The 17,846-nt window shown below is 59.9% G+C and overlaps 1 protein-coding gene across 1 annotated transcript in view; it reads right to left on the reverse strand.

Moving 5' to 3' along the window:
• KCNH2 (potassium voltage-gated channel subfamily H member 2) overlaps positions 1-14,607 on the reverse strand; it is a 32,556-nt gene extending 17,949 nt beyond the window's left edge. Inside the window, exons 1-2 of the mRNA XM_036246577.1 lie at positions 14,141-14,607; positions 11,178-11,408 (exon numbers count right to left, since the gene is read on the reverse strand). Of these exons, the coding sequence (XP_036102470.1) occupies positions 11,178-11,408; positions 14,141-14,216 (307 nt within the window). The 5' untranslated portion in view covers positions 14,217-14,607. The remainder of the gene's footprint in view (positions 1-11,177; positions 11,409-14,140) is intronic.
• Positions 14,608-17,846: the final 3,239 nt, after the last annotated feature.

Here is a 17,846-nt window from a genome sequence, read left to right on the forward strand (position 1 = left end):
AGGGTGGGGCACAGGGACAGCAGGCACAAATTCCAGCCTGCAGGCAGGTGGGCTCTGACCCTCACACAGCACAGATGTTGGCAGAGGGTGGCTGAGTTGCTTCCCGGAGCCCCACGCTAACACCTGCACACACAGTGCCTCGACCCCACCAGCCCGCTCCTGCGGGTCACTCGCTCCTCTTCTCCCTCTGACCTTCCCCTGCCCCAGGGCCGCCCCACCTGGGCATAGACTGTGGACACGGAGCTGAGGCTGCAGTTCCTCGGACAGCCACACCGTGGCAGGCGCGGCCCACACTCCCGAGGCAGCCAGCGCCGAGCGCGGGACGTAGGGGAGGGTGGAGGGGAGCCGGAGCCCCCACCCCACCCCGGCTCCCTGCTCTGCCCACAAATAGGCTGTGGGGTTCCTCGATGCAAAAGGGCGGGTCAGGGGGCTGTGGAGTCAGGTGGCCTTTTGCTCATTGTGTCAGAATGACCTTGGGCAAGTCACCTCCCCTCCCTGAGCCCCAGGGTGCTTGTGTGCAGCACCCACCACCGGTAGGTCACGCCCACCTCTCGAAGCTGGAGGGATGAATGACAAGATTTGTGTGAAGCAGAAGGCAAACTCGGGGAAGGTCCTGATAAAGGGAGGAGGAGAGGGAGGAACAGGTGGATGGGTCGCAGCAATGGAGAGGCCCCGGGCCACGCGGCTCATGTGGCCACTGTCAAGAACACCTCACTCCACCCCCAACGCAGCCCCAGCTGAAGACACGTGTCTCTGGGGGAAGAGGCTGGGTGCCCAGCCTTGGCCTGCCTCCTGGGGCTCGGGGCACCCTGGGACCTGTGGAGATGGACACAAGGGAAGTACACGCAGTGGTGCAGCTCACCGAGGATCACTGAGGTGGGGAGGGCGAGGGGACAGCGGGCAGAGCCCTTGGAGACCTGGACACCTTCCAGGTGACCAGGGAAGGGCTTCATCATTCATCAGAACACAACGCTGGCTTGCTTTCATCGGGTGCCAACCCCAGGGGCATCATCCCTGCCCAGTGTCCCAATCATCTGGGCTCCCATCTGCAATCACAACCGGATTTCCCACCCCTGGGCACCCCTGGCCCCGGCTTTATCATTGCCAAGCCTTACCAATCAGGGCAGCATGGGCAGGGGTGGAGGGGCCAAGAGGGGTTCCGAGTGTCCTTCAGCCAGCATCCAGGCCAGATCTCTGACTGCAAGCCAGGTGCCAGCAAGGCTTCTTCATCCCCCACGCATGCTCACTGAGTGCACCCACGGGAAGTGTTTGGGGCACGAACAACACAGGCCTGGTGCCTGCCCTCACTGCACCAGGGAGTCAACAGGACCCCCATTCTAAGCCCAGGCAAGATGGAGGAAGAGAGAATAACCCAGGCAGAGGGATGGGCCTGGGGAACAGAGCTGGTCTGCCCAACCCTCAGGAGACCTGGGCAATTGCTGTGTGACTGTGGGCAGGTCATTCACCTCTCTGAGCATCAGACCCTCTGGGGGTACTGCAGGGATGAGTGATTCCTGCCCTGACTGCCAGATGAGATGACAGATGGCCCTTGTGGAAGCATCCAGAGCTGTAAGGAGACAGGGTGCTGGGGCCCTGCGGGGAAGGTGACCTCGGGGAGGCAGCCATCCTAGCCCGGGTCCCCTCCCTACCCCGCTCCCAGCAGGAAGAGCTGAGCCCAAAGTCACACTGAGGGCAGGAGGCTGAGGCCCCAGTCAGCCCTGTCCGCCCCCAGGCAGAGACGCTGTCTCCGTGCAGCCCAGGGCTGTGCAGTGTCAGGTTATATTTAGCCTGGTGGCGGCGACAGGAAGATGCAGGAGCGGCTCCTGGACGGGGGCCACCGTGTCACTAACACGCCTCTCATGGGCAGCCAGGGGCCGAGGGAAGCCAGGGACATTGCAGGCCCAGGGGACAGAGTGGGGAGGCCTGAGAGGCCAGCCAGTGAATGAGTGTGTGTGCAAGGCGGGGGGGGGGGGGAGACCATCTTCTCAGCTTGACTCCAGGGGCTACATGATGCAGATGCCCCCCAGGGAAGACTCTGCAGGGCAGGAGTTGGGAGCCACAATCCAGACCCTGACTCACACAGAAGGGGCATCCCCGGACAGACCCTCCACCGCCCTCCCAGTCTGACACCTTCCCAGGGATTCACAGGTCCATACAGAGGGTCTCAAGGGGCCTATGCCGTCATCTAGACCCCCAAACCCACTGCATGTGGCCTGCCTGCGTCATCTCCCCGTCCCCAACCAAAGTGGCAGTCTCAAGAGAACAGCTCCTTCTGGAAAAGCTCTGGTCCAGCCTAGCCCTGAGCCAATCAGCCGGGTGCCACTCGACCCCTCGGGGACACAGCCTCTTGGTCTGTCAAGAGGAGTCACCAGCCCTGCTCCCCAGAAGCCCTGGGGAGGTGAAGCAAGGCCGTGCTCAGGTAGAGAAAGCTGTCTTCACAGGTCCACCTCCGTCCTCTGGAGGCCTGCACACTTCACCTCCCTCCTCTGACTTCCTGGAGTCTGGTCCCCCTGAGTATCCTTCAGGGTCCTCTATCCCGACCACGCCGGTCCCTTCAGATTGCCCTCCCAGCCAGCCTCCACCCCTGCACATGAGTAGGCTGGCCTCCCGTGCACCCCAGCTGCCCCCTGCCTCCCGCTCCCCACAGCCCCCACCCCTCCTCCCTGCACCTCTGCTGTCCTTCTAGGCCCTGCAGGACCCTCTGCAAAGGTGTCCTTGGCTGCTCCATCCGGCCCACATGGATGCCTCATGGAGAACTCTTCTAAAACCACGCCCCTAATTGGAGAGAGAACTGCATGCCGGCTTCTGGGGTGAGCTCTCTCCCGCCCCCTGAGGTGAGGGTTGGGCTGGCTTCACGGGGGGTACGGAGTAAGCAGGTGTCTAGGGACTGATGGTGGACGTGGGCAGTGACCTGCTCTAGGGACAGATGTGTGTGAACAGGGCCATCTCCCCACCTTCCATGCTTCCTTTCAGATCCAAGGGTACCACCTGCCCTCTCACAACAGAATTGGCCCATTTCAAGCCAGCCAGTGTCTAGACCGGTCGGAACCACCGTGGGAATGAAGGTGTCTTTGCTGAAGGGTTAGGCAACCTGGTCAGCAGTGAACATGGCAAACAGCTCAGCACCCAGGAACCCAGGGGGCAGCGGGGCAGGAGCCTCCCAGCTGTGGGGTTTCTGAGCCCCAGGCCCTACCAGCCTGCTTCTCCATGACCCCCACACAGCCAGGTCCACCAGGGGGCACCAGGGACACTGCCCTCCCCCAGGGCTCAGCAAGCTTCTAGAACGGTGCCCCACCTTAGGGTATACCCCAGCGTACCCCAGAAAGCCGGAGGGTGCCTGGAGAACACCCCACCCCAATTCCAGCTCTCTGTCAGCCACAGCTTCTCATCCGTTCAGCCGAGATTTGTGATCCCCCGGGACTCGCAGGACACCAGGGTGTACCAACAAAGACAGGCGCACCTGGAAGGAAGCCTGCTGAAAAGTCCAATGGAACATTCGGACGTCAAAACATATGGCAATGCCCCGATCAACAGAGAGAACCGGCATTATGTGCAGATGACAGGACCATCTCCCTCAAGAAACCAGCCAAATCAACAGACAAACTATTAGAACTAACGACGGAGTTCAGGAAAGCTGCCTGAGACGAGGTCAACCCACAAAAATAGACAGCATTTCCCTCCACCAGCGGAAAGCTGTTAGGACAGGTAGTCCAGACTAAGACCTCTTTCATAACCGCAACAGAATGATAAAATCTAGCCATTGACCAAGAATGCACAAGGCCTTTACCCGGGAAAAACAAACAAACAAAACTTTAAACTAATGAAGGACACAGAAACAATCTGATAAATGGAGGGACAATCCAGGCTCTTGAATGGGAAAAATCTTATAAAGACGTCAGTTCTCCCCAGATTCATCTACAAAACCAATCTAATCCCAATCAAGATGCTAGATGGGTTTGTCTTTCCAGGAACTTGAAAAAGTTTCTCTAAAGTCTATAAAGAAAAAGAGAGGCCCACCCATCCCTACGTCAACTTTCAGAGCAAAGGATAAAGAGAGATTTTTGTCTTTCCTGATACAAGATATACTAAATGTCAGTGTTGTTATGTTTTTCTTTTTCATGTGGTTTTGATGCAAGAACAGACAAATAAGTATTTGGAACAGAACAGAGAGTTCAAAGACAGACCCACGGACATATGGGTAGCTAACCGGTGACACAGGTGGCCCCACAAACCAATGGAAAAGAACAGACTGTTTACTAGATGTGTTGGGAACATTGGCTCACTACCTGGAAAAAAATGTAACTTGATCCCTACCTGACACCACAGACCGAGGTAGGATCAGGATGGATCAAAGACCCAACCGGGAAAGGTGAAACAATTAACTAAATAGAAGAAAATGTAGACCTTGGCAACCTCAGGACGGTGAAGAGTTTCTCCCACCAAACAACGCTAAGACTCAATAGATTTGTTTGTATCGCAGTGAAGCATCTTTGTTGGATACATTTCACAGACAAGTGAATGAGAGAAGATATTTGCAGTCTCTTGATCCAGCAGAAATTAATATCCAGAGTAGAGGTGCTGAAGTATTTAGCTGCGTGCATTTGCATCTCTAGAATACACAACCCCTGCCAACTGAGAAGAAAAGACACGGCTGCCCTGGAAAAGTGACCGAAGGACACAAGCAGGTGATTGACAGGGAAGTAAACCCGAGAGGCTCTCCGGCCGAGCAGGTAGATGCTGGGACTCACGTGAAGTCAAAGAAATGCAAATTCGAGCAGCAAGATATCACTTTCACCTATTAGACTGGCAAAACTTAGGAAGGTAGATAATGCCAGGTGTGGCAGAGCTACGGCAGGACAGCAACCGCCTGCCCTGTGTAGGCAGGTGATTGCTAAGTACACAGTCAATACTTAGCTGAATTAAGTGTCCACAGACCCCAAGATCCAGCCATTCCACCCCGGGGGGTATGTATCCCAAGGACACTCTCATGTGCGTCCGAAAGGGGCCATGGGTGAGGCTGCTCACTGCAGCATTATTCATGGAGATGCTCTGGACGGCCCTCCCTGGGAGAAAATGAGGGGGGTCCACCCCACAGAATATGAAGCTACAGATGAGATGTCAAGTAACAGCCTGGGTGGACTTACAGGCACACCCTTGTGTCAGAAAAGTGAGCACCAGGCTACAACAGCTAGCATATACCATTTACATAAATTAAACCTGTCTGCGTGCAGACAAAATACACATTTTGCAAGAACATATGTGAGCAGCACATTCGCAGGAAGTACATTTGAATAGTTGCCTAAGGGGAGGGTCATGCGACTGGGGAGTGAGAGAAAAAGAAAAAAAGACCGAGTGAAAAAACAATAACACAAATATCGTGGTTTCCATGATGTAGGGGGAGGCAAGGTCTGCAGCCATCAGGAGCCTGGGGAGGGAGCGCGGTAGGCAGGGTCCCCTGCAGGACACAGGGCAGGAGGAGCACCATGGGGCTCGGGGATGCTGAGAGCCCGCTTGGCCAGGACTGCGGCCACATGGGTGACACCCTGCCTGGTCGCGGCAGGCAGAATGAGCCTTGACACTCGACTCTGCCCGGTTGGCCTCTGCCATCTGATTTTCAGCACCTCTCCAGCGGTGCCTGGGAGGGGCAGCGGTTTGATCCCACTTAGCGAATGAGGACTTGCGCCTCTGAAACTGAGCTGAACCCCGTATTTCCTGGGGTCCTGAGCCCGTCACGCCCCCAAGGGCCCTCTGTGTGGCGATAGTCCGTGCTGGGGAGGGCTCAAGAGCAGAAAGAGGAAAACTGGTGCCCACCAGCAGGGTCAACGTGGGCAAGTCCCCTAGCCTTTCTAAGCAAAAGTCTCCCTCCTATGACAGGACGGAGAGGAGGCCTACCTCGGAGAGGGCCCTGAGGACCACCTGCCAGAAAGCGTGCACCCCAGCCTCCAAACTAGAAGTGACATGACCACAGCTGTGCCCGCGAGCGCTGCCCAGGCAGCTGCCACCGCCACCTCCCCCCACTTTGTTCCTCCACTCAAGCCTCCTTGGTCCATCTCTGAGTGCCGGGAGGCTGGGAGTCCCAGATACCTCCCCTGCACCCCACAATGTCCCCCACACACAGCAGGGCTGGAGGACTCCCTGGCCTGCCTTCCCCTGGCCCTCATCCCTCTCGGCCCTGGCATCCTATTAAGCGAAGGCTTTCCCGGAGGGAGCAACAGGCCCAGAGATAGAGTGGCTCACCCGAAGTCACACAGCAGCTCTGGAGCTGAGCCAGAAACTGCTCTCAAGTCACTGACACCGGTATAGGGCTTCTGCCCACCTCATTCATTCATTCATTCATTCATTCATTCATTCAGCAAGCAAGCAAGCCAGCGAGCATGCACTGAGCTCCCACTATGCACTAGACACACAGATTCCAAAGAGAACAGGACAGACTGCTGCCTGCCCTCACGGAGCCTACAATCTACTGTGAGGATTCGGACATGGCGACCTCATCCAGAACCTTGAGTAAGGGAGATGGCGGTGGGCCGAGGAGAAGACACTGCCGAGCCCTCAAGGTGCTTCGTGTCACCTCAGCAGGTTCATGCAAGGCCAACCACAGTTCACAGCAGGGAGATCTCTGCAGGAGACAAGAGGGGCCTCTCCATACTGGTCACCTGCCCCAGGTGTTCCTCCACTCCCCCGTTCTGCCCCTGACCCCAGGGCCCTCCGCCCGTGGCGAAGAGAACGTTTCTGTCAAACTTCCCCACAAGAAGGGCTGGATCATCCCATGTTCCTCCCTGCATGTGATGAGAGAGAATGTGTTTTTAAGGAAAAAGCTCCTCCTCCACCCAAGCGAAAGGTTCTCTAATGGAGGTATTTCAGGCACCCTCGGGGGAGATACTTAAGTGTGAAAGGGCTTTCTTAGAACCTGTCAAGTCTCACCAGCCTGGAAACCACCCCAGGCAGAAAATAGGCTGTCTCACCAGTTGCACCCCCGCCCCCACGCTGGCCCTCCTGCTGCCCACCGCCCCCCTCCCCAGAGCCCAAGGCCACTGTCAAACTCTGCTCCCATCCCAGCCGGCTCTGTGCAAATATTTACATAGCTCCTCTCTGGGGGCTGCAGCAGACACAACACGGAGGAGCCGCCCTCCTGACACTCTCCAGACCCCGGAGCAGGCCAGGAGTGGCCGACACCCCTCAAACCTGGAAGGCCTCCTCGCTTCTGCCCCCAGGGACAGGAAGCCTCCAAGCAGCCCAGGGCAGCCTGCTCCAGCCCTGGAGAGTCGGAGGAGAGGGGCTGGGTGGGGAGCCCTGGGCACCCCTCTGGCCTCCCGGCCAGTGCAGGTCCTCTCACCGGCCAGCCTCCAAAGGCCCGAGGTGGAGGGAGCCTCTGATGGCTTCGGCCCCTCAAGGACAGGGCTCCCTATGCCTGACCTCGTCCTCCAGTGTTGACTCCAGGCTGCTCCCATCTCAAGGACACACCTAGGCACACCTCTGTCTGCCTGCCTGCCCAGCTCAATCTACCCAGGGGCTGCTTCGCCAGCAGCCCACCGGAGGGCTTCCGCAGAGGGGAGAGGAGAGGAGTGGGTGTCTGAGCTCGGGGAGGGGTCAGCCATGCTGGAGAAGGAGGGGCAGTGGAGGAGATGGAGAAAGGGCCTGGGGTGTAGGGGTCCTGGGAGACCCATTGCTACCGCTGGTGGCAGCAATGCCTGAGTAAGCACCTGGAGGCTGAGGTCTGAGTCTCAGGACCATAAACCGGTGGGTACGGGGCCACCTCTGGGGCTCAGGCTCCCCACGGGCACTGGGGGCACCAGAGCACAGGCTGGACTGCTGGTCCCCGCCCCTCCCCCAGCCCACAGCTCAGCTGTTGCAGTGGGGGCCCTCTGACCTTGTTACCATGGCAACCAGCCTGCAGCTGGAGCAGAGAAGCAGACAGACTCTTCTCTAGAGACACCCCCATCCCCACCCACGCATGGGCTCCTGGGGACACAGGGACATGGAGACCAGACCAGTATAGGCAGAGGTATGAGGAGCCAGACAGCCCAGAGGGAGAAAGGTTCGGGGGGCTAGTGGAAAGAAGAAGAGAGACAGATGCAGGGAGGAGGCGATAAAGACCAAGGGGACAGAGCGTCGGCAGGGAGGGAGCCCTGGGGAGAGGGAAGCAGCAGAGACCCCGGGCACAGGCAGCCAGGCTGAGTGCTGCAGGGGGCGGGGCCAGAGAGATGGCGGAACAAAGAGCAGAGAGACCTCAAGAGGCAGAGAGCAGGGGATGTCCGCCAGGCCTGGCAGAGAGGGCAGCCAACGAGGAGGAGGAGCCTTGCTCAGAGGGACCCCAGGCCACCCCTCCAGCAATGTGGGGATGCAGATGGACACCAACAGCACCTGCGGCCCAGGCACGGCCCCAGGGCCCTGCCTCCACGCTCCGCGCCTGCCAGCCCCGCACTGCCCACTCTGCTCCCAATGTCGCCTTCCTCCTGGGCCTGACATCAGGGCATGGACACAGGGCTAGCAGGTCCCTGGCACCTCATGTCTCTCCCTCCAGCCCACATCCCTCCAGTCCAGCCACCCTGCCTCCCAGCAATCCCAGCAACTAAATAACGGAGCTGTCTGGCTCCAGGCCCTGATACTGCACAGAGCTAGGCCAGAGGCACCGACACGGCACAGCTGTCCACACTGGCGCCTGCCAGCAAAAGGCCCCGCCTCCTGCCCAGCCACCCACCTCCCTGGGGCTGGAGCCCAGGGACCCACTCCCCCATGGCTGGCCCAGGCAGAGACCCTGAGAAAGGCCTGGGCAGAAACAAGAAGTGGCCCTGGCAGTGTACACCTCTGCCTCCCTGCTCTGCCCAGGCACAAAAGTGTGAACTTGTGCACACACACATGCCCCTCCTCACACACACACACACACACACACACACCCAGTCAGGCCCCAGGGAGCCTCCCGAGAGACTGAGCATCTCACAGCGGAGGAAGGGGAGGCAGATTCCTCTGCCTCCTAGGCCTCCAGTGCCAGCACAGGTGAGGATCCACATGACCTGAGGGCCCAGGCTAGCCTGTTGGCAAACAGGAGATACCTGATCCCATGGAAACTACCTGAGAGCAGAGAGGGGGACAGGCAGAGATCGCTGACACATGGTTTTCTGGGTCACAGTCCCATTTGGAGCAGTAACCTGAAGGGGGCCAAGAGACTGAACCTGGGCAAGGGGCCTGGGTTCTAATCTAACTTCCTCCACTGATTCGCTGGTAACCGGACCTCTGCTTCTCAGTTTCTCCATCTGTAACTCGAGTGGGCTGGATTAAGTGATCTCCAAGGTCACCAAGATTCCATAATAGTACCTCTGCTGAAGGGGTCCCTTGGCCATTCTCTCCCAAAGGTTCCAGCCTAGGGAAGGAGGGAAGGCCAGCTCCCCACACACTACAGCAAAGACAAAACACTCAGGCTCCTGAGGCCAAGGGGCCGAGCGGGCACATTTTCCAGAAGTAGAAACAGGCTCAAGGCAGTAACCAACTTGGCCCATATTGCATAACTCCTGGTGTTGCACCTGAACCCAGGACTTAACGTACTCACACTCTGTTCATTACACCAGTGGTTTGCAACTTTCAGAATAAAATAGTACGTGAAGTAACATGCACCTACAGGTACCCCTGGAACTAGCTGTTGTTATTTTTAATATATGACAGCCAAGCAGATGGGGGAGGGCTCTGTTCCATTCCCACCCAGCTCTGCCACTTACTAGGTATGTGACTTTGGAAAAGTTTCTTAATTTCTCTGAACTTGTTTCCTCATCCATAAATGGAGAAAAAATTATATCTACCTCCCAGGGTTGTTGTGAAGATTCCATGAGATAATGTAAGTAAAACATTTAGCACAGTGTCCAGCACATAGAAGCCACCCACCAAAGTCAGCTCGTACTAGATGGCCAGGCAGATAAAGAAGCAAATCGGCTCTGATTGAGGTTCTGGGAGACATCAGTGAAGAAGCCGACAGAAGGCCCTACCTTCAGAGTTTCCATCTAGTCTCGAAGCCCCTGACTCCTAGCCAAAACCCTCACGTGATGTGAGCAAATCCTTTTCCACAGGGCCCCAGCGACAGTGCCCCCTCTAATGATAGGGGAGGTTCTGAAAGGCAGGACTCGGGGCTGCGGGCTCTCTTTACCTACCCCCAGGGAGGGATAGAGAGAGACAGAGCATGCTGTCTTGAGCAGGTAAACTCCCTGTGGACAGAAACCTCATGTATTGCTTGATTATCAGTAAATTCTCCCTGGATACACACTGGTGAGCAGCAAGGTCTGGGCCCCCCTGGGCAGTCCAGCGGCACCTTCTGGAGCCACCAACCCCAGCCCTCTGCAGACCTCCCAAGGCCCTGCTGCACTGAACTCCCAGAGCAAAGCCCACCACACCAGGACCGGCACATGAGGGGACAGCCCCACCCAGAGCTCTGTTTATCCGATCTCCGATCTCCTCTCCGGAAGCCCAGAGCAGCTGGGCTAGGAGGCTGTGGCTGAGCTGAGACACCTGGCACAGGAAGGGATGGCAGCGGGCGGGGCCCTCAACAGATGAGACAAAGGGAACTGAGGTTGGGGAGAGGCACACACCTCATTCCAGGTGCAGTTGAAGTGCAGAAGAGAAAGGGGGCAGGTGAGGGGCAGCAGACAGAGAACTAGAGTCCTGCAGCCCTCCCCACCTTGGCCCTCAGTGACTTCTTCCCAGACCAGTCAGTGACATGACAGGTGCTGCTAGGGTACCTAGAAGTTGTGACTGGGGGTCAGCGCCCAGCCGCCAACCTGACCTATTACTTCTGTCCACGCACGCACCTGCCCGGTCAAACTCCAGCCCACCTAGCTCAACATGCCCACATCTGCCCAGGGAGGAAGGAACCAAAGGCGCCAAACCCATGGCCAAGCAGCCCGTTGACTACCCGGAAAAACCATCCCACCAGAGTGAGGTGAAGAGGCTGAGAGCACCCTGTGGCCCCAGTGCCCAGCCCTCGTCTCCCACCTGGCCCACTGCAATGGCCCCAGCTGGGGTCACGCCACTGTGGCACCCGCCCAGGCTCTTGACATTCTCCAGCCGCCCCCATCCCACTGTCCCCACCCCTTCCCCATCCTTCTCGGCCCCGCCCGCGCCGTGACCCCGCCCCTGCGGCCCGCCCCTCCGCACGGCCCCGCCCCCGTAGCCCCGCCCCGCGCGGCCCCGCCTACCATCCTTCCGGTAAAAGGCGATCTCCACTTTGCGCTCCTCGGCGCCCAGCAGGGCCTGCGCGATCTGCGCGGCGGCGCGGCGCTGAGTGCGCGGCCCGTGCAGGAAGTCGCAGGTGCAGGGCCGCTGCATCACCTCGGCCCGCGAGTAGCCGCACAGCTCGCAGAAGCCGTCGTTGCAGTAGATGACGGCGCAGTTCTCCACCCGAGCGTTGGCGATGATGAACTTGCGGCCTGGAGGAGTCGGGGGGGCGGGGATGAGCGGGCACGTGAGCAGGGACCCCTGCCTCGAGGGCTCCCAGCCCTCACCTACATTCTCTCGTCACACACTGCCGCCTGCCCGGGGACTCCCCGCCCCAGGGGGCACAGCGGAGCCTGGGGTCCCCAGCAGGGGGCGAATGCAGCTGTGCCCCGACACAGGTGCCTCGGCCCTCCCGGCGGGCGGCGCGCCCCCTCCCTCGCCCGGCCCTCGGGCTGGCTCCGTGGCTTCCCCCGGGCAGGCTGCCAGAGGCCTGCCGCCCCCTCCGCGCCTGGGGCCGGGGCCAGACTGGGCGGGTGTCAGCAACGCGTGTCAGCAGCCGCGGCGGAGGGATAAACACTGGGCCTGGAGAGGGAGCCTGGGAAGGGCCAGAGATGGCGGCCAGCCTTCCTTTTGCGCCCGGCTGCTTCAGCTTCTCTTCCTGGCCCCCTTCTCCAGACCAGGGGCGACCCCTGGACACTCCTTACCCCAGCGGTCCCTACGGACTCACTCGCCCAAGTATCAGTACTTCCCGGAAGGGCAGTCAGGGGCTGGGGAGTGGGCAGGCTAATGATGAGGAAAGTACCACGTGAGCACCTGCTATGTTTTATCTCATGTAATACTGACAACTCCACAAGGTAGGCATCCTTTTATTAAAGAAACGGGCTCAATAGAAGTTCAGAGCCGTGCCCACAGCTTGCGGCTTGTAAATGACAGCCACCTTTTGAACCCCGTTCTGGCAGAAGGTGAAGGAATAAGGTGGGTGCCTCAGGCAGAAGCCCAAGGTCATAGGGAGCAAGAACAGGGACTCCTGCAGCTCCAAACCTGGAAATACCTGGAGCCCAGGGCGGGCCTGGGACAATGGCCCACTTGTAAGATTCAGGAAGGGGGAGCTCTGCGGGGCTGTGAGGGCTGCCTCAGTTTTGCCCTGTCAAGGAGAGGTGCCCCAATGGACCCATTTTAGCTAGACTTGGCTCACCCCCTCCACGCCTGCCCTGAGAGCTGGGCTGGCTGGTAAGCAGCAGGCAGGCGGCGGCAGCTGGTGCCAGGGAAGATGCTCCCGGGATAAGAGCTTTTTATAAACACAGAAGTTTCCGGCCACTTTGGCCTTTAATGCTGGGGCTTTCGGTAGCATTGGGAACTCTGCCCCTCCCCTTCCCAGTGGGCACAGCCCTGGGCAATGCCAGGGGCAAGGCCTCACTGAGGTGGGCAGAGCCATCAGGGTCTGGCGTCCACCTGCTTTCCTCTGCCGTCCCTTCCCCTGACCTCCAGGAAGTTACTTTTTGAAGTTGGGTCATCTTTAGGTCAGTTCCCTAGGCCCCCCAAAATGACCAGGCAGTGACCAGCCCTAGGAGTAAGGGCTCTCTGTCACATATAAAGACCCCTGACTCGCCTCCATCTCCACCTGAGTCCGGGCAGGACAGAGTACCAGCTTCGGAGGAAGCGGGAAAACCACCTGGCCCCCACCACCAGGCCTGGAGAGAAAAGTGAGTTTCTTCGAAGGCAGGCCCCACCCCCACCCCCTGCACTGAGCTCCTGGAATGTGGGACAGAAGGAACCTGAAAGGCTCCTTCAGTGTCATGCACCCTTCTTCCCAGGTGTGGAAACTGAGTCTCAGACAGGGAAGAGAGTCGCTCAAGGTCACATGGCAACCAGTGGCAGAGGTGGGGCCAGAAGCCAGACCCCCAGATCCCAGCCGAGGTGCCTGCACGTTCTCCTGGAGACTGTGGGAAAGAAAGCCCTGCCGGTGGCCCTCCACCATGTCCACCTCCTCCCCTAGGATCACATTGTTCCTTGCTCAGACAATGCTGTCCATCAAATTGACCCCTCCCTCTGCCCACCCCTGTTAAAAGCACACGTTGTCCTGTGCTCACAGGGTCATGGGCAAGGAATGTCACCAGCTCCCCACTCCCAGGACCCTTGGCAGTCACACCCACCATGGCACATGCAGCCTTGGGGACAGACAAATGCATTCTGGGCGAGTGCAAAGCCCACACCCAGAACATTGACCTAGCCTGGGACATTTCTGGAGGCCTCCCCTACCAGGCCAGGTCAGGGGTGCTGTAGTCCCCAAAACGGGGCTCAAGACAGGAAAATCCACAACATGGGGCACCGCATTGAGGCTGTTAAACTCTCAAAACCAGCCTTCAGCCCATGACACCCTCCTACCCCAGGGCCCACAGTTTGTAGCCTTGTCTCAGACACCTCCCCACTGCCCATGCCGTGTCAGACTGTTGGGTGACATACACACTCCCCATGCCCAAAGGGAGGTAAGGCACTGACCCTACGGGCTTGGCTTTCAGTCCCCCACAGTCCAGTCCAGGTGGGTACCTGCACTGTCCTGTTGAGGTCCAGAGTTTGGGCCGTATCTGTCTCCTGTCCTTGCACCCACACAGCTCCGTCCACACCAGGGCACCCAGACTTAAGGACACCTGCACACTCCTATCTCATCTCCCTGCCCTGAACACTCGGAGTATCACACACACTCCCCAATCCCAGAAGACTGAGCTGAGCCTCCCGCCCTGCGCCCCAACTCCAGGCCCTTGGCCCCAAGCCCACAGCCCGAGCACCGAGCCTGGCCCCTGCAGCCCCTGGCCAGCGCGAGAGGATATCGGCCCCATTGACAAGCACTTGGCAGATGCACACGGCCCAGGCACGCCCCCCCTTCACACTCAGGAGAGCTCGCCCCCCCCAGTGCCCCCTCCCCGCCGGCCCCTCCCCCACTCACTCTGGCCCTCAAACTTGCGGATGATGGTGTCCAGGAAGGTGTTCTGCGGCGCGACGTGGCCCCTCCGCACCGGCATCCTGAGCCCATGGGCGGGCCGGGCGGGCCCCCACCCACCCCGGCCCAGCCCGGCCCAATACTAGGCTTTGGGTAGCCCTGCCCGGCCGTGGTCCCCGCACCCCGCGGCCAAGCAGAGCAAGGGCGGGGCCGGGACTGGGCTGCGGGCGCGGAGACCCCGCGCGGCTCCCGGCTCCGGACCGCGGGCCCGGCCTGGAGCCGCCTGAGCTCGGGCCGCCCGCACACCTGTCTGCCGGCCCCCGCCGAGCCGCGGGCCCCGCTCCGCCGCGTCCCCGCGATGCGCTCCGCTCGCCCGAGCTCGGGGCTCCCGGCTCCCACCCGCCGTGCCGACAGCCGCTCCGGCGCCCGCGGCTCGGGCTGCGCCTGCGGCTCGGCCCGGCCGCGGAAGGGTTAACGCGGCGCGCGCCCCTCAAGCTCCGGCCCCCGCCTCCCGGCCCCCTCCCGCCCGCCGCGCGCTGCAGCGCCGCCCTCTCCCCACCCCCCCTACACACACCCCGCGCGCCCGCTCTTCCCATTGGCTGAGCCGCGCCGAGGGCTCCCCCCCACCCAGCCCCTAGCTCAGCCCTGGAGCCCCCCGGGACTCGCGTCCCCGAAGAGGGGGAAGGGACCCTTATGTAGGGGAACGATGAGGACAGGTGTGACAGCCGGCCTGGGAGGGAACTGGGGATTCCTCAACCCCTCCCCTAACTAAAAGGTCTGGGGAACCTGACTTGAAGGGAGGGGGCGGGCCCCTTATGCCCTGGTCCCCCAGCAAGCCAAACACCGGCTGGGTACACACAGCATGCGCTCAGTGCCTGCTGTAGGTAACACGGGCGGGCGAGGCCTGGGCCCCGGGAGGGCGAGCCCAGGGTTAGGGGAGACCTGGGAAATGTGAAAGGCAAGACGATCTGGAGGCCCCAGGCCAACCGAGATTTGAATTAAGAGTGGGTGAGATTTAGGAAGGAAGCGCACCAGAGCGGGGCGCACCCCCAACACACACACACACACACCCCTCTCTGGGGTTATTTGGGGCCCTCCTGCACAGAGAGGGCCATTTGACAGTAGTTGCAGCCTCCTAGCTGCGGGATCAAAGAAAAGCCCCTGAGCGCGAGTTCCAGCCCGGGGATCCCCTTGTGCGAGCGGCCCGCCCTCCGTCTGCAGCGCGGGGCCAGGAGGCAGGCCCAATCGGAGGGCTCGGGGCCCTGCGGCGCTGCGGCGGCCCAGCCCCTCAGAAAACCCTGGCCTAGCCGCCGGCCCCTCCCCCGGCCAGCTGGCTTGCTGCAGCTGCAGCTCCCTTATTTAGGCAAGGAGGCCTGAGGATGCTCAAGGGCAGGCAGGGTGTCTGCCTGCCGCCTGCCCATCTGCTGCCTGGGTCTGAGTGAGGGTCTCGGGCACGGTGTCCCCGGCTTGAGCAGCCAGGCAGGGCCCTGGGAAGGCATGTGTTGACAGCTGAGCCGGCAGGCAGGGATGAGTCGGCAGCTGAGCAGCCAGCCGGGTCCCCTCCCCTGCAGCCCGGATCAGAGACCCGCCTAGATGGATGGGGCCATGTGGGGGCCCCTGAGAGCTTGCAGCTGCCTCTGTCCTTGGAGCTAGGGGGTGGGTCTTGTCACCAGGGAGAACCGTCATGGGATGTGGGGGGAGGGGAGGAACAAAGGGCAGAGAAGGCAGCAGAGTCTGGAAGGAGAAAGGCCCAGAGGAAGAGGTCTTGGTGAGACCACCCTACCCAGACTCTCGCCGGTCACACAGGCGCAAAAAGATGCAAGCACTGAGGCCAGATGGGACCACTGGCCAGCAGATGACACCCCTTTTTTATTTGCTGGTGGGTGGGCAGTGACTCAGGGAGGCAGCCAGTGGGAGAGAAGGAGGTGGCTTTACCAGCTGATGCTAGAGACCAGAGGCTCTTGCCTGTACAGTCATCTCATCCCTCTGGTCCTCTCCGCCTCCCGCAGCTTCCTCACCCGTATCTTCGCTGACCCTCCAAGATTCCCCGAGCCTCTGGTGGCACAAACTCCCTTTCCTCTGTGCCTAGCATCAGGCACATCCACCCATCTTGGGTGCTGGCAAAACCCAGCCTATGACTGACCCTGCACCTCCCCCACCTGCAGCCACTGCTTGGATGCTGGGTTACCTGCTCTAAGTCCAGGGTGATCCCGTTTGAGTGGTGTGTGCTCCCCTCGGGATTGGGGGATTTAGAGAGTGAGAAAGGGCCTGCAGTAAGAATGGGCGTAGGGAGAGAGGACATGAAAGGGACATCTGTAGGTAGCATTCCCTTCTCTCCAGACCAAGGGTGAGAGAGAGCCAAGCTGAAGGAGGCTGGGAGGGAGGAGGGAGCTACTCATCTGGTCCCACCCGCTGTCCACACTTCCGTACCCATTTCCCAGGGCAGGCCTATGCTCTCATCCCAGGGGGGAATGAAGGAATCGGAGGGGCCCTTGGTCTTCCAAAAGACAGAAGACAAGGTTTGAAGTAGCCCTCCTCCTGGGGCATAGAGGCAGGCAGGGGAGAGCTGCCTCTCTCTCTCTCTCTCTCTCTCTCTCTCTCTCTCTCTCTCTCTCTCTCTCTCTCTTCCTGGAGGCTGAGGGGAGAGCCTGAAAGCAGTTTCACTGAGCCACCCCCACAGCCAAGAACTGGGACAAGGAAGAGAGGCTGTCAGATGGGGACAAGCTCTCCCCAAAGGCATCCTTCCTGGCCCACAGGTGTCAGGCGCCCAAAGGTGAAGGGCAACAGATGAATTGAAGCTTCCCTGCCCATCACCTTCCATCTCTTCCAGATCTAGGAGAAAGGGGCAAGTGCCCAACCTTCACACCCGGAACACCTAGACTCTGCCCCAACTTCAGCTCACAGAACCATTGGCGGGGACCACGCCTGGAAAGAGCTCTCCCCACCCTGCCTGTGGCGGAGGGACCCTCACTGTATAGACGATGAGATGCTAGGCTCCTCCCAGCTCCCAGAGACGATTTAAGGAGAAGAGTCTGTGGAGGACATCCTGCCCACCCCACCCTCGGCTCCTGCTCAGTGTGAAGGAGTCAGGACATCCTGGGAGGAATAAACAGCCTCCCTACTGTGGACCCCCAAGGAGCGGGCCAGGCAAGACAGCCGAAATTGGTTCAGGAGAGCAAGTGACAGTCACAGGGGACTGGGAAGCAGCTTAGGAGGAATGGTTCCTCAGAAACCCAGGGAGGAACACAGCACCCCTCCATGTGCAAGGGCCAGCTTGGGCTGTACCGTGGGGCCTTGCTGAAGGCCAGCAGGGAAGGGGAGGAAGGGAAGGAGAACAGGAGGGAGAGAGAGAGGGAGGAAGGAACCCACCTCAAACCCATAGCCAGGAGCCTATGCTCCTTCCATTCATTGCCACCTGCAGCCCCACATGCAGCGACCCATCAAACCCCCACCAAACCCAGGGCCATAATCCAGGTCTTCTCCCACCAACCTGATATGCACCATTGGTGGGACTTTTTTCTTGCTGCAGTGACAGCTAATAAGATAAGCCAGTGACTGAGACTCGGGAGACCTGACTTTTAATTCTGGTTCTGCTACTAGTCACGTCAACAGATGTTGACTGGAGGCCTCCTGTGTACTGATCCCTGTGCCAGACACTGGGAGTGGGTGGAGAAGGGCCAAGAGAGTAACCCAGAATCTCTGCTCCGGGGAC

The sequence above is a fragment of the Molossus molossus genome, unplaced genomic scaffold (genome assembly GCF_014108415.1).
Source record: "Molossus molossus isolate mMolMol1 unplaced genomic scaffold, mMolMol1.p scaffold_m16_p_7, whole genome shotgun sequence".
Classification (NCBI taxonomy): Eukaryota; Metazoa; Chordata; class Mammalia; order Chiroptera; family Molossidae; genus Molossus; species Molossus molossus.